The sequence below is a fragment of the Schistocerca gregaria genome, chromosome 6 (assembly GCF_023897955.1).
Source record: "Schistocerca gregaria isolate iqSchGreg1 chromosome 6, iqSchGreg1.2, whole genome shotgun sequence".
NCBI lineage: Eukaryota > Metazoa > Arthropoda > Insecta > Orthoptera > Acrididae > Schistocerca > Schistocerca gregaria.
Window position 1 is genome coordinate 460,386,930 of NC_064925.1, and position 15,304 is coordinate 460,402,233.

Below are 15,304 nucleotides of genomic sequence, written 5' to 3' on the forward strand. Positions count from 1 at the left end.
GCAGTAACAGTCCTAGCCGAGTATTCACATGCGATAGGTACTCTCATCTTCATAACTGAATATTAAAGCCATGAACACTTACACAATTGTTTATAGTTACAATACATTTAAAATTTGAAAAAAACTATTTTACAAAACATATTACATATTAGACAACTGATAGTTTAAACAATATTGTTTCTGCATAGTCATCAGCATTTAGATCACACTTTTTTCTGTAGATGGTAGCACCCTTCACCCACTTCCATTCATTGTTCAGTTATACTTCATCTGCTATGTGTCAGATGACTAAACTAGGCGCACACTTTTGCCTCGCTGCCTGCTGTATTTGAGCATCCTCTGATGCTTGGCGAACACTAGTTATAAACAGTTGTGTCGAAGATTTATTTGTATGGCTATTATGTTGTAATGGTTTCTTGTATCGTTAAAAGTTCCAAGAGCATATGTACCTAGAAGAATTAACTATTTTATTGCTTCATGCTGTGTAAGATAAGGTTACTGTCATTAAGTCATAACAGCACTAGACAATTTTTTTTATACATCTTAAACATTAAATTAATAAACAGAACAGTACAGCTTGTCAGTTGTTAGCTTGCAATTCTATGCCACAGTCAAAAACCTCTTTTAATTCATAAAGAAGTTGGCAGCAGGACATTTATTTAATGTTTTCCTAAATGCACACCATGGAAAGTCTTGTACCATCTGCGGAAGGTTATTAAATAGTTTATGGCCTACTAGCTCATAGCTATTGATTGTCCTTGATAGTTTTGGGTATGACATATGTACGGAATTATTTGTTCTTGTGTTGTGACCACGAATATTGTTTCTACATTGTACTTAATGCAGATTCTTTTTTTTACAGATTAACGTGTGGTATATATACAGATTTATAACACTTACTATTTTACATGCAGATAACAAGGTATATATGAAGGTAGTATCTGTTCCCGAAAGAGCAGATACCATTGATGACCGTGCAGCTTCTCTAGAATGAAATGGCAATCAAATCGACACCCTAGCTGCAAACAGGGATTGATATACAACATTGGGGATATGTAGAAAATGCATGCCCCTACCGGAACTCGTACGGGACTTGGTAGATTAATCTGCCACGAGTAATGAGTGTGATGGGCAAACATCTATTAGGCGTACTATGAATGTAGTGCTGTGGACATGTTGGGAATGTGGGTCTCACAGGGACTGTGCAAGGGATAAGTCCCTGCAGGTGCACTACCATCTATGCCCTCGATGACTCAGATGGATAGTGTGTCTGCCATGTAAGCAGGAGAACTCGGGTTCGAGTCCCGGTTGGGGCACACATTTTCTACATGTCCCTAATGATGTATATCAGCGCCTGTTTGCGGCTAGGGTGTCGATTTAATGATCATTTCCGATAACAGGGGCTTACAATGTGCTTTATGTTGATAACATGTAATAACCCTGATTGCTTTCTTCTGCAAAAGTAATATGTTTTGAACATGCCTCAAGTTCCCCAGAGGATAATTCCATATTGCATAATACTTTGAAAAATGCAAAATAAAATGTTTTAATGTAGGCTGCTGGTACACACATCATAAGACAGCTTAATAAGTAAATTGCTCTAGGCAATTTAACACTAATATATTTTCTTTGTTGCTCTGAGGACAATTTGTCATCTAAGTATACCCCCAAGAACTTGATATGACTGGGATCATTAAAAGGGCTTTTGTCCTTTAGACCAAATACCATATTTTTTGTGTTTTGTTCTCATTCAGGAGAAACCCATTTGACCAAACCAATATGATTCTTAGGCAAGTATATTGTCAACAGAATTGTTTAGCTTATTCGAATCATTGTTATAATTTAGGAAGGTAGTGTCATCTGCAAATAGCACCTTATTGGAGCTTTGGACAGGCCATTGATTGTGACCAAAAAAGAATTGATCCAGTACAGATCCCTTTGGAATTCCCACCTTAGTTTGTTTCTCGGTAGACTTTTCTGTCCCATTACACACAACTTGCCTACAGTTTTGGAAGCAAAACGTTAAGTTTTAGGCCGTTATCCCTGACGGCATAGAAATGGAGATTCTGTAGAAACCTATCGTGTCCTGCACTGTTGAATGCTTTACTCAGGTCATAGAAAGTGAACTGAGCAGAGACTTTCTCCTCAGACACTTTAAGAACATATTTCATTACAGAATCTAGTGCCTCAGTTGTTGATATTTTTTTTTCTAAATCCGTATTGTGCTGCATTGAATATTTAAAGTTTTTCAAAATGGGTGGACAGTTGAAGGTGAATGAAGTATTCTATTATTTTGACCAGTACTGGAACTAATGATACTGGTCTGAAACTAGCCGGGTTATCTTTGCCACCCTTTTTATACACAGGAACCACCCTAGATAATTTAAGCTCCTCTCGAAAGCATTTCTCTGACATACATTTATTTTATGCTTTTAGTCAATGGATGAACAATAAAATCAATTACTTTCTTCAGCTATTTGCAAGAATGTCATAAATAACAATGCTATCTGATGACTTGAAGTTCCTTACTATTTTTAATTCAATAGTAGGTGTAACCTCAAAGAAAGTGAGACTATTATTGTAGGGTTGTCTATAATAATTTTTTTCTGGGAGTTCTAATGAACTTGTATCAAATTTACTGGTGCTATTGCTTCCTTCCTCCACAGATAAAACAATCATTAAACTCTTTTTATGAGATACTGATTTTGACCTTATGTGATTCTTTGGCAACTCTGTTTAGGAGATTCCAAGCAGTTCTGCATTTATTGTTAGAACTCTCAATGCATTGTGTGACCTTTTTGATTCAGTGACTGCTTTTTTGTAATCACTTCTCCCACTTACATACAAGGATTTTGCATTTTTAGACTTAGTATTCTATATGTCTAACAGCATCAATACGTGATATTTCATATTAGACAGGGTTTTAGTGAACCAAGAATTTTTCTTTTTCAATGTATGCTTTTTACAACCTCTTGTCAGTTACTTACATCTTCTAATGGGAACACTATAATGAAATATTTGCAGAAGTGAGTTTAAAAAATTCAAATATTATCTTACCTGTCTCTTTATTTGATAGACAATGATTACCAATATTTCTCTGGCAATCTCTATCTTAAAGGATTTCCTGAAATTATTGATTTTTTTTCCTTCTTCTCATTGCTTATTAGCCTAGTGATCACTGTTTTTGAGTTATCCAAGGCACCACTAAGGTTGACTAAGTTCATACCATTAGCATATATTGAGGACACATTTGTGTTCAGTAAAGGAAAACATTGTTACATCGCATTGATCTTGGGCACATTTAAAATAACAATGCATTTTTTTAAGCATGCTAGCTCCGAAGCAGGTTTATAATTAACATACTGTAGGTTGAACTGTCACTAACACTATGCTTAACAGTTAACATGTCAAAATCAAAGTTAAGATCCCCATGTATTATAATGATGTCATAGTTTGTGAATCTGTTGTCAGTGAGTCCACCAAGAAGGACTTCCAGTTTCTCTAAGAAAACGCTAATAATACCATTGGGAGACCTGTACAGTGACAACTGCTATTACTTTCATACTGCTAATTAGCTTCATACCTCTAATAACTATACCAGTAGCTTCAAAATTCAATTCTTCACACATATCATCTAGATCTATGTTTACCAATTGAGCAATTGATTGATTTGCCAGCATAAATTGCACGCCACCTCTCTTGTGAACTCTTCTGCAATAAACTATAATTTTCTAACTTAAAAAGTTCATCTTTAGTGGTCTAGTGTTCACATAAACACAAGAAGTCAACTTTTTCTCTAATGAACAGTCATTCAATACTAATTCCTTGTGCTTCACTCCATGGATGTCAATAAAATTTATGTCTGTATTATGGTCTTCCATGCTTTTTGGATGATATTTGTTCTTGGATTTCTTAGCTAGTTTATCCAGTTTTTCACTCCCATCAAGACATTTTAGTTTCCCTTGTTTTTTTTTAATTGTTTACCAAACAAGTGTAAACATCCTACTTAATGTTAGTGACCCCAGTCTATTTAGATGCAGACCACCCTTTCCAAGGCAGTTTCCATCTGGGAATTTATTTGGATCTATGAATATTGCTCCAAGACTATCACATCGTTCTTTTATGACACAGTTTATTTTGCAAAATGTATTTATCACTTACAGATCATCTTTTTATTGTTCAACGGATTATGAGCAGGGAACCCGCATAGACACTTCTAACTGAGCGAGTTAAGTTTCTTGTCTCATTGGTGATTTCTTCTTCACTGCCAATTTTATCAAATGTGTCCCATCATGTATTAGCACACCATATAGTTGTGCTTAAGTTAATTTTCTGCAGTATTTTGTTTTGAATTTTCAATATTTTTAAAAATGCTTGTGTAGTGGTTGCATTTTAATTCCAGGTCACAAATCAATTTTGCGTCTCAGAACAGCAACTTTTTTCAGTAATGAATCGCCTATCAATAGAAATTCATTTTTGTTTCTTTGCACACTTCAGCCACAATCTTTCCTTCTAGCATATGTTATCGACTTCCACTAATGTTTATGTACTGGATTATTGGCTTACTGAGGTTATCAGTAACTCATTGGGCACATCTGATATATTAGACCTAAGGTTTTGATCATTAGTACTGCTAATACATGCACACGAGTTTTCATGGTATTGTTCTGTTTCCGTTTTCATGCTTTCAAACACACACTGATCTGTTTTTCTCATACTAATCTATTATTTTCTCTACCTGGAGTGACCATTTTGTTGATCACCGTCCTGCTCCTGATGTATGCACACAAATTAATGCGATGTTTTGTTTTTGTCTCGCTGCTTTCAGATGCAAGGACCTCTTTTTCTCATAATAATTTATCTTATTCTTGCCTTAAAATAGAGATTTCTCTTTTCAGCACCTCAGTATCATTTTGTAGTATCTTGATAATTTCACTTTTTGTTTTTACTGCATTTTCTGGTTCGGACATTTCAAAACGTGAGCATGCGTATTTTAAGTTTATTTTGGCGGACTTTTCGTGTAACCAGTAGTTGCACTTAAACATATAGGATTCTTTTTATCGCTTTCGTTTCACATTCTTTAAACAGTGAAATGTTCAGTTTTCAGTTTTTGACGAGAGCGAAACACTATCCTTTTCTGTGGTTGCCATCTTTTCAGAAAATGCATACCTCATGTAAACATCATTAAGGTAAAATTAGAGAGATTAGAGCTCAAACAGAGGCTTTGCCAACAGTCATTCTTTCTGCAAACCATTTGCAACTGGAAATAAGTTATCATGAGTGGAGGGCAAACTTGAAAGAACAACAAAGCTGTCATAAAATTATTCAGTGATCTGTTGCATACTAAACTTGTACCTTCCATTTCATTTACATCTGATATGGATCCATTCCGTTTCTTTCAGATGATCTGCTAATTCTATTTCTATACTCTGCGCCAATTTGGATTTTGGAAAAAAAAACTGAAATGAAATCATTTATGAAGCCGAAAATGTTGATTGTTGAGTCAGTAATTCTAAAAGGTCTATGAATTAATCATGATTTACTCTCTGGGAAGCTTATTTATTTGGTATTTAATAATCTTAAGGATCTGAAGATGGTTAAAAACATTGACTGAAGAACTGCTTGAAGTTCAAGAAGAGAGTTGTCTTACCCATTGACAAGTTCAAGAAGAGAGTTGTCTTACCCATTGACAATGTCATATATTAGTCGTGGTACCAGACTGATCAGAAGTGATCCTGTTTGTGGCCCAAATGACTAGATAAACTTTCCTCCATGCACATAGAAAAGAATATAGTTTGGAGTTTCACAGTTCACCTAATGACTGAATTCCAAGAATGTATATCGTGTATGGTTGATGAATTCATTTGGATGCCACAGTCCTGCAGAAAAAGGCTTAATCTTCCACTATCATGGGAAAAACAGGGAGGTATTCAAACTACAGAGATATTTACATTTTTTTGGAAATAAGAAAGAGAGGAAACAAGACTGCCTGCTGGTTGTGTAAATGGTGTATCAAACGATGGAAACTCCAGGTGGGAGTATCAACAATATAGAAAAAGACGCAGTGCTGCTTACCATAAAGGAGACACATTAATTTTCAAACAGGCAGAATCAGGACACTTGCTCAAAGCTTTTAGCCACAGTCTCCATCAGCAGAAGAGAAAAAACACACCGTTCATACACACTAGCAAGCACACCTCATGCACATGACTGCCAACTCCAGCAAGTTGAGCCAGAATGTAACTATCACATGGGATGGAAGCAGAAATCTGGAGGGGACAAGGAAGGTGAAGGGATAGTAGTGTACCGACAAGGGCAGAGAGGAACACTGTCTGGCAGGGACTAGAATGCCAACAGGTGCAGTGTCAGGAGGATGTGGGTCAGGGATTTTGGGGGGGAGTGATAAAGGAGAGGAGTGGGAAAAGATGGGCAGGTGCATTGGCAGAGGGTGGAAACTGTTGGCTGGAAGGTGTGGGGACAGTATGTTACTGTAAGTTGAGGCTGGGATAATTATGGGAGCACTGAATCTATTGTAAGGATAACTCCCATCTGCACAATTCAGAAAAGCTTGTGGTGGAAGGGGTGGATCCAGTTAGCTTGGGTAATGAGGTAGCCTTTGAAATAAAGCATGTTATGTTCAGCTGCATGTTGTGCCACAGGATAGTCTTACTTTGCATTTGGTCACGGTTTGGCAGTAGACATTCATCCTGGTGAACAGCTGGTTGGTAGTCACACAAATATAAAAACCTGTGCAATGATAGTAGCAGAGCCGGTAAATGACATGGCTGCTTTCATAGGTGGTCCAGCTCCTGATAGGGTAGCATAAACCTGTGACAGGGCTGGAATAGGAAATTCTGGGTTGGTGGATTGGGCAGGTCGTGCCCCTGGGTCTTGCACAGATATATGATCCTTGTGGCAAATGCCTGGGGTTGGGAGTGACATAGGGATGGACTAGGATGATGCAGAGGTTTGGTGGGCATTGGAACACTACTTTAAGAGGGATGGGAAGGATCGTGGGTATTATGTCCCTCATATCAAGGCATGGTGATTGACAATCAAAGACCTGATGAAGGATGTGGTTATAGTGCTCCAGTGTGTAGTATTGGGTGATGAAAGGGGCACTCCTTTGTTGCTGATTCTTGGGTATGGTGAGAGGATTGGGGGTGTGAGGGGGAAATGGCATGGGAGATCTGTTTGCAGACTAGGTCTGGGGGATAGTGCCTGTCCGTGAATGCCTTGGTGAGACTCTCAGCATGCTGAGGCAGATATGCCATCCCTGGGTGGCCATGCTGTAAGAGAGGGATTTTGTGGCATAGAAGGGATGATGGCAGTCAAAATACAGGTACTGTTGGTGGGTTTAATGTGGACAGAGGTGTGGATGGAACTATCAGAGAAGTGGAGGCCAACATCTAGGAAGGTGACACGCCAGTTTGCAGAGGACTGGGTGAAGTGGATGGGAGAGAAGTTGCTGAGGTTGTGAATGAATGAAGATACGGTGTCTTGGCAATGAGTCCAGATTGTGAAGATGTCATCAGTGAACCTGAACCAGACTAGGGGTTTGGTGTTTTGGGAGGCTAGGAAGGTCTCCTCTGGATGGCCCATAGACAGGTTGGCATAAGAGGGTGCCCTTGGAAGTGCTGCAGATTTGTTTGTATGCCTTTCCTGGAAAAAAGTAATTGTTGGTCATGATAAAGTTAGTAATATGTATGAGGAATGACGGAGTTGGTCTGGAGTGTGAAGAACGTTGGGACAGGTAGTGTTCAATAGCAGTAGGACTGTGGGCATGAGGGATGTTGGTGTATAGGTAGGTAGCGTCAACAGTGATGAGTAGCGATCCAGGAGGTTAAAGGGATGGGGATGATGGAGAATCAGTGAAGGAATTTGTTGGTATCTTTGACGTGAGAGTCTAGATTATGGACAATTAGTTGGAGGGGTTGGTCAGTGAGGGCCAAAATTCTTTCATTGGGGGGCACAATAACCAGCCACAGTGGAGCGTCCATTATTGTCGGGTTTGTGGAGTTTGGGAAGCAGGTAGAAGGTGTGTCTGCGGGGTGTCATGGGGGTGAGGAGACAAAATGGATTCAGGGGAGAGGTTCTGGAAGGGTCTAAGGCTTTAAGCAGGTATTTGAGCTTGTGATGGACTTGTGGTATGGGATTACTCTGGTGGAGTTTGTAGCTGGAGGTATCAGATAGTTGACGGAGACTTTCTGCCAGGTACTCACTGCAATTCATAACAACAATGATGGAACCTTTGTCTGCAGGGAGGATGATTAGGTCATGATTCATTTTAATGTTGTGTATGGCTATTTGTTCTTCCGCTGAAAGGTTGGTGTTTTGAGGAAGGACCTGGGGAAGGATGGTGAGGCTAAGTTGGGGGTAAGGAATACCTGGAAGGTGATTAGCGGGTGGCTAAGTGGCAGTGAGGGATCACAGTTGGATGGTGGTATGAACAGGGAGAGGCAGGTTGCATTGTTGGAATTTGATTGGTTTTGGTTGGAGGGATTGGCGGCAAAGAAGTGCTTCCTTTGCAGGGAGCGGGAGAAGGAGAGTGGGTCTTTGACAAGTCCAGGATGGTTAAAGTTGGGAATAGGGCTAAAGGTAAGGCCTTTGTATATGACTGAAACTTCTGTGGAGGTCAGAGTTTTGGTGAAAATTTTAACAGTGTTATGGTAATATTTCGGCTCTGGATTTGGTGGATTGTCGGTAGGGAGTTTTGGGGATGCGGCAAGTTGAAAAGGTTGGCTAGACAGGGTTTAGGTGCTTTGAGCGGTTGTCAAGGAGGAACACTGTGGGTAGGGTACGGGTTGGCTAGTGGTGCCCCAAGACGGCAATAGGATGTCAGCATGTTGGATAACTGATGAAGGTGGTGTCTGGAATGCTCCTCCAGGTGCTTGAAAGTAAGGGATTCAATATCAGAGATAGCAGGGATTGCACAGTAATAGTATCTTGCAGAAGGAGCAGAGGTGGTTCTGATATGGCTGTGGAATGGAAATGCATTTTTGTTGCACCATGTTCACAAGGGCCGTGGACTGGCGGAATCTGAAATGGTGAAGGCCATTGTGAAATGAGGGTTGGGTCAGTTGGGGGATTCCATGGTTTAGGCAGCATTTGATAAGTAGGATATTGGTCTGAGTTTTAGCTAGGGAAAGGGATAATTTCTGAGATGATACAGAAAGATGTAATTGGAGACCATTGTGGCAGCAGTGGTGCAAAGGTAACGGGAATGAATTGAAAATGGCCAAAATAGGTGTTGACAGTTGTGAGAAAACATGGATAAGAGAAAATATGTGTAAAAAACACATGAATACACATATCCAAAAATATGCACAGATACCTAAAAATATCTACAAATGCATGAAACTGGTTGAAATCGTGTAAACATACTCAAATATACACTAAGAATGTACAGCAATGTGGGAGAAAAGGAACAAATAAGGTATGGAGTGTGTGTGTGTGTGTGTGTGTGTGTGTGTGTGTGTGTGTGTGTGTTTTGTGATAGGGAATGAAGGGGGGAGGTAGACAGTGGGTCACAAGTTCATGTGGCATGGACAGGAAAGGAAAGTAAATGCTAATGTACCTCAGGATGACGAATGAAATGTGATAAATAGGGATAAATATAACTATTGGAGGAAAGAATCTGGGACATCAGATGTTGCATTAACAAACTGCACAGACCAGAAACCTGTATTATGTGGGGATGATTTCTGATACAGTGTGGCTCAGAAGTAGATGCAATTTGGAAGGTGTTGAATAAACACAGGAAAGTAGAGAAAACATCTCAGGGTTGTAAGATGGAAGAAAAGAAGTTTTACAAAATCAAAAACAGGAAACCTTAGGTAGGAAGTTCAACTATGTAGGAAAATATAGAGTGCTACTTATCATAAAGAAGACACATTAAGTTGCAGACAGGCTCAAGTAAAAGACACTTACATAAAGCTTTCGGCCACAGCCATCATCAGCAAGAGAGAAACATGAACCATTCATACACACAAAGCAGCACACCTCATGCACTCATGACTGCCAACTGCAGCATCTCTGGCCGGAATGCAAGTATCACATGAGATGCAAGCACCAATCTGGAGGAGACACACTAAGGGAAAAGGGATATTAGTGTATGGGTGGGTAGGGGAGGGGGGTGTGGGGGAGAGGAACACTGTCTGGTAGTGTGTCTAGGGACTAGAATGCCAACGGGCACAGCGTAAGAGATTGTGAGGCTTGGAGATGGGGAAAAAAGGAGCAAAAAAGGAGAAGAGCAGGAAAAGATGGGCAGGTGCACTGGCAGAGGGTGGTAAACAAAGAAGGTGGGAGACCAGAATGAGAAGATGATAGTACAGTGGAGGTGGAAACTGTTGGTGGAGGGTGTAGGGACAATATGTTATCGTAGATTGAGGCTGAGATAATTACGGGAGCAGAGAATATGTTGTAAGGATAACTCCCATCTGTGCAGTTGAGAAAATCTAGTAGTGGAAGGGGAGATCCAAACAGCTTGAATAGTAAGGCAGCCATTGAAATCAAGCATGTTATGTTCAGCTGCATGTTGTGCCACAGGGTGGTCTACTTTGCTCATGGTCACAGTCTGACAGTGGCCATTCATACTGGTGGACAGCTGGGTGGTAGTCATACAAATATAAAAGCTGTGCAATGATTGCAGCAGACTACTAAATGACATGGCTGCTTTCACAGGTGACCCTGCTCCTGATGGGGTAGGATAAGCCTTTGACAGGACTGGAAATAGGAAGTGCTGGCTGGGTGGACTGGGGAGATCGTGCACGTGGGTCTTTCACAGAGATATGAACCTTGTTGCAAGATGTTGGGATTGGGAGTGGCGTGTTGGGATTGGGAGTGGTGTAGCGATGGACTATGGTGTTGTGGAGGTTGGGTGGACAGTGGAACATCAGTTTAGGAGAAGTGAGAAAGATCTCATGTAGGGTGTCCCTCATGTTAGGTCATAATGATAGGTAATCAAAGCCCTGCAAAGGATGTGGTTCAGTTGTTCCAGCACAGGGTGGTTCTTGGTGAGGAAAGAGCTTTGCAGACTAGGTCTGGAGGGTAATTCCTGTCTGTGAAGGCTTTGGTGAGACCATCAGCATACTGGACAAGGAATAATGTCATTGTAGATACGCCACCCATCAGGTCCGGGCCACCTGTGAAAGTAGCCATGTCATTTACCAGCTCTGCCGCAATCATTGCACAGCCTTTTGTATTTGTATGACTACCAACCAGTTGTCCACCAGGGTGAACGGCAATCGCCAAACTATCCAAGAGCAAAATAGACCACCCTGTGGCACAGCATGCACTTAACGTGACATACTTGGTTTCAATATCTGCTCCCCTACCTGAGCTACCTGGATCCTCCCTTCCACCACCAGCTTTTCTGAGCTTAACAGACGGTTGTTATACTTACAATATTGCTGCGTTGGGTAAACAAATGTAATACAATTTTATTTATAGTCTAAAGGCTGAAGCCTTTTGATGTGGCCTTTTATCTCCTATAATTGCCTGTTTATTTTGGGTCCATTTCACTGTCACCATCCTATCATTTTCTCAATGCATCTAAAGTGGAGTGAGCACATCAAACAACCAAAATGGTAAAGAGCAGCAATTATTAATTGCTTCCGTTCTAGCTTTATTAGAGCAGATCCAGAATTCAGCTAGTAACCAGCCATTATCACAGTCATGGAGTGCATTCTACTTACCTAATGGAAGGTAATGTGATGAAGTTTTCACATAAAACTAACCAGAGGAAAGGCAGATGCCAGACAGATTTACTGGAAGAAATTTTTGGAAGTGTAGTCCACCTATAAAGGGGGTAGCTTACAAAACCTTCATTCAACCATTACTTGATTATTGCTCTTCACATGTAGGTCCTTAGCAGATAGGATTGGTAGAGTGCATTTAGTAATCATAAAAGCATCACAAAGGTGCTCATCTAGTTCCAGTAGCAGATGCTACAAGAAAGGCAATGTGCATCACAGTGTGGTTTACTGTTAATATTCAGAAAGTGATGTTTGTTGACGAGTCAACGAACATTTTGCAACATCTCAAAAATATCTCTCAAACATAACAAAGGTAAAAATTTAGAGGTTCAAATGGACATGAAATATCGCCTCATCAACAGTTGTTCTCTCCAACATTATTCATGATCAGTAGAGGGAAGGATGGGAGTGACAGTGATATATTAAGTACTCTTCGCCAGATGGAATAATGCAGCTTCTGGAGGACAGATGAAGTAGTAGACTGAGAATATCCTTGTCAATATGTTGGCATGTCCTTCAGTGTAAGATTATGTCTGTTGAGATGGACAGGTGAAAGATTCTGCTCTCTTGCCTTGCTGCCAAGGGCGGACAGTAAGCTGTAACTATTTGTTTCTGTTAGGGTTTAATGTATCAAAAAATTTCCTAGCTCTGTAATGTTTACTCATTGATAAATTATCCAGTCTTTGTGAATAGAATGATGCACTCACTGACTTGCCTCTTTTTTTTAATTGTTCTTATATACTGAACGAAGAATGAATTATTTGTTTATTGCAGTGATGATTACATCAATAGATCATATCTTCTGTCCCTATCAAACATTACATTAGTAGCTGAATACTTGGACTGGCAATTTCAAAGAAACTGGATAGAATATTTGATTGTTACGTGAGATAAACTGCAGTGCTCATTTCTGTTAAATAATTTTTATAATTTATTTCGTTACATTGGGATGAGTTAAGGCTAATTACTCACTCAGATATAAATAGGCAGATAAGGATTTGGAACATGGCAGTGGACTTTCATCACTGTGCTTGTCACAGGCCACTGCACCAGAACAAAGAAGTTCTGTTATCTTCTTTTTCTTCCTCCTCCTCCTCCTCCTCCTCCTCCTCCTCCTCCTGTTTTTTGGAGAGAGGTGTGCACATGTGCATTTTAACGCCTACTTTCCACTGAGTATTTCACTGTATATTAAGTGGTTCTTGACTCATCTAATTGTTCGTATTACTCCCAAGATTCTAGTACCATATTATTTTAATTAATCTTTAGTTCATCAGAGCACCTCGTCCTTTAGATGCACAACAGCCAGCAGTGGCCATATTATTTCATTTTGTTCTTGCACCTTATGATAAATTATCTACGACTTGTTGCTTGCTATCACATCCACCCCTCGGTAGAACAATTGCCCTAGGAATTCGTAACACAATAAACAACTTTAAGTTTAGCATAATTTTATCAGTTACACACAAGTAATGCTGTGTGGCTACTCTCTGCAAAAATACTTAATATAGACTGTTTTAGTGATCTGAGACACTTTACAGCAGCACACTTGTATTAATTTACTAATGTTGCAGTTCTCATTTGACAAATGTTCTGTTAATATTAGTGGATTTTCTTGTTGATTGTTGAGTAAATTCTATTATAATTCTTCAGAAATATTAAGTAAACCAACCATCATACAAATTTATTTATTTATTTATTTACAGCTCTTTATCACGATCATGGACAAACTAAGATTAGAAATAAAGGCCATGGATGAGCTTCATCCAGACCTCCGTGATCTGATGGATACAATGAATCGCTTAAGTCTATTGGGATCAGATTTTGAGGGCAAACAAAAAGTGGCAAGTTGGCTTACAACTTTGTCGAGTATGCAAGCATCGGATGAACTGACAGATACTCAGGTGCGGCAACTTTTGTTTGACTTGGAATCCTCTTACACAGCCTTTAACAGAATTCTACATCAGTCTTAGTGGACTGTAATTCACTTGTACATAGAGTGCAGAATTTCATTGGTATGAAGACAATAAAAGTGGTGTGGATATATTTCACTGCCTCCTGTGAGAAATATGTCACTATATAATGTGTGTGCTTGTAAGGAGTGTAAAATGTATAAGAAAATAAGTTTAAATAAAATGATGTAAGATTGATATTTCATTGGTTCATGCTACTAACTCTGAGTTGTCATAGATAGTAGCCGTGTGTGTGTGTGTGTGTGTGTGTGTGTGTGTGTGTGTGTGTGTGTGTGTGTGTTAGCTGTTTCTGACAGACTTTTTGTCCGAAAACTAAAAGTTAAGCAGTTTTTGTCATTGGGTCTGCCTATGACTCAACACCACCTCTATGTGGTGAGTAGCAATCTATTCCTTCCGTATTGTTGTTATTCCATCGTAGACTTCCTGTTGTATGATCCTTCAAAATTTTATTTTATTGTGTGTTTTATCATTTTGGGAGGAAAGGGAACCGCATTTTTTGGACATTCAGCAGACTAGTAGCTGATAACAATAAGAATGTAGACTAAAGTGTGTATCAGTAACTTGAAAGCAGAATAATAACCAGAAAGAAGCTATAAAGAGAACTGAGGTAATAAAAAGTAAGTGTAATAATTATTATGTTGAATGTTCCTGACAGCTGTTCACCATACTGAGAACTGCGCAGACATCTTTACATTTCCTGGACCACTTTCTACTTACTGTTTATGCTGTGTAGAAGTGACTGCAAAAGACAAAGATCTGGACAAGAGGCCCAGTGAAGCACACTTTTTAATTTATTGGTGAGGTTCATTACTGCACTCATACCACCAAGAGTTAAATTGTGCATAATTATATTAATTGCAAATGAAAGTAAAAAAAAAGTGCTAAGAACATTTGTGATAAACATAGTGTTGACTTACCAGCTGACAAATTAGGAGCAACAGTGGAACTGAAGGACCCAAAATTTTAAAGACTGCTTTCAGATCTGTAGCTTTGGAATTACTTAAAAGTCTGTCATCAGTAAAAGGTTGAGAATAGGAAAAATGAAAGGTGTATACGTATGCATTACAGCTCCCTTAAAAAATATATCAGGTCTCCTTTCATAACTGTGTAGCCTTGGCTTACATGGGTCAGTGGGCCCTGTCAAAAGATTACAGTATTTTTCTTAAAATTTGACCGTGCTCGTCATATGAGGAGTGATTTAAATAATGTAAAATGTGTTAAACCTGGACATTCCATTGTTAGACTGAATAATTACTTACAAAACCAGCATTATCACCGAGTGTCAGAGTGACAAAGGAAAGATGAGAATTATAATTGATGACAATACACACTCCAGAAGGAAGGAGATACGATGTCTGCAGTAAATAGCTAATGTTGATTGAATTCTCAGTTGGTACTGGATTGAACATTGCAGTCACATTAAAAAGGAAACATTTTGCTGATGTTCTGAATATATATTTGCAGCATCTCGGGAAGGAGTTTCAATTTTAATATTCATAAATAGCTAATTTTCTTTGATCACCACCAAGGTGCCAATTGATATTACATAAGATACCGTTACTGTATGATTAAATATTC

The 15,304-nt window shown here is 39.3% G+C and overlaps 1 protein-coding gene across 2 annotated transcripts in view; it reads left to right on the top strand.

Moving 5' to 3' along the window:
- LOC126278118 (vacuolar protein sorting-associated protein 28 homolog) overlaps window positions 1-13,905 on the top strand; it is a 58,782-nt gene extending 44,877 nt beyond the window's left edge. For both annotated transcript variants that reach the window (XM_049978002.1, XM_049978003.1), the window contains exon 5: window positions 13,460-13,905. In XM_049978002.1, coding sequence (XP_049833959.1) covers window positions 13,460-13,726 — 267 coding nt within the window. In that variant the 3' untranslated portion in view covers window positions 13,727-13,905. The remainder of the gene's footprint in view (window positions 1-13,459) is intronic.
- The last annotated feature ends 1,399 nt before the right edge of the window (window positions 13,906-15,304 follow it).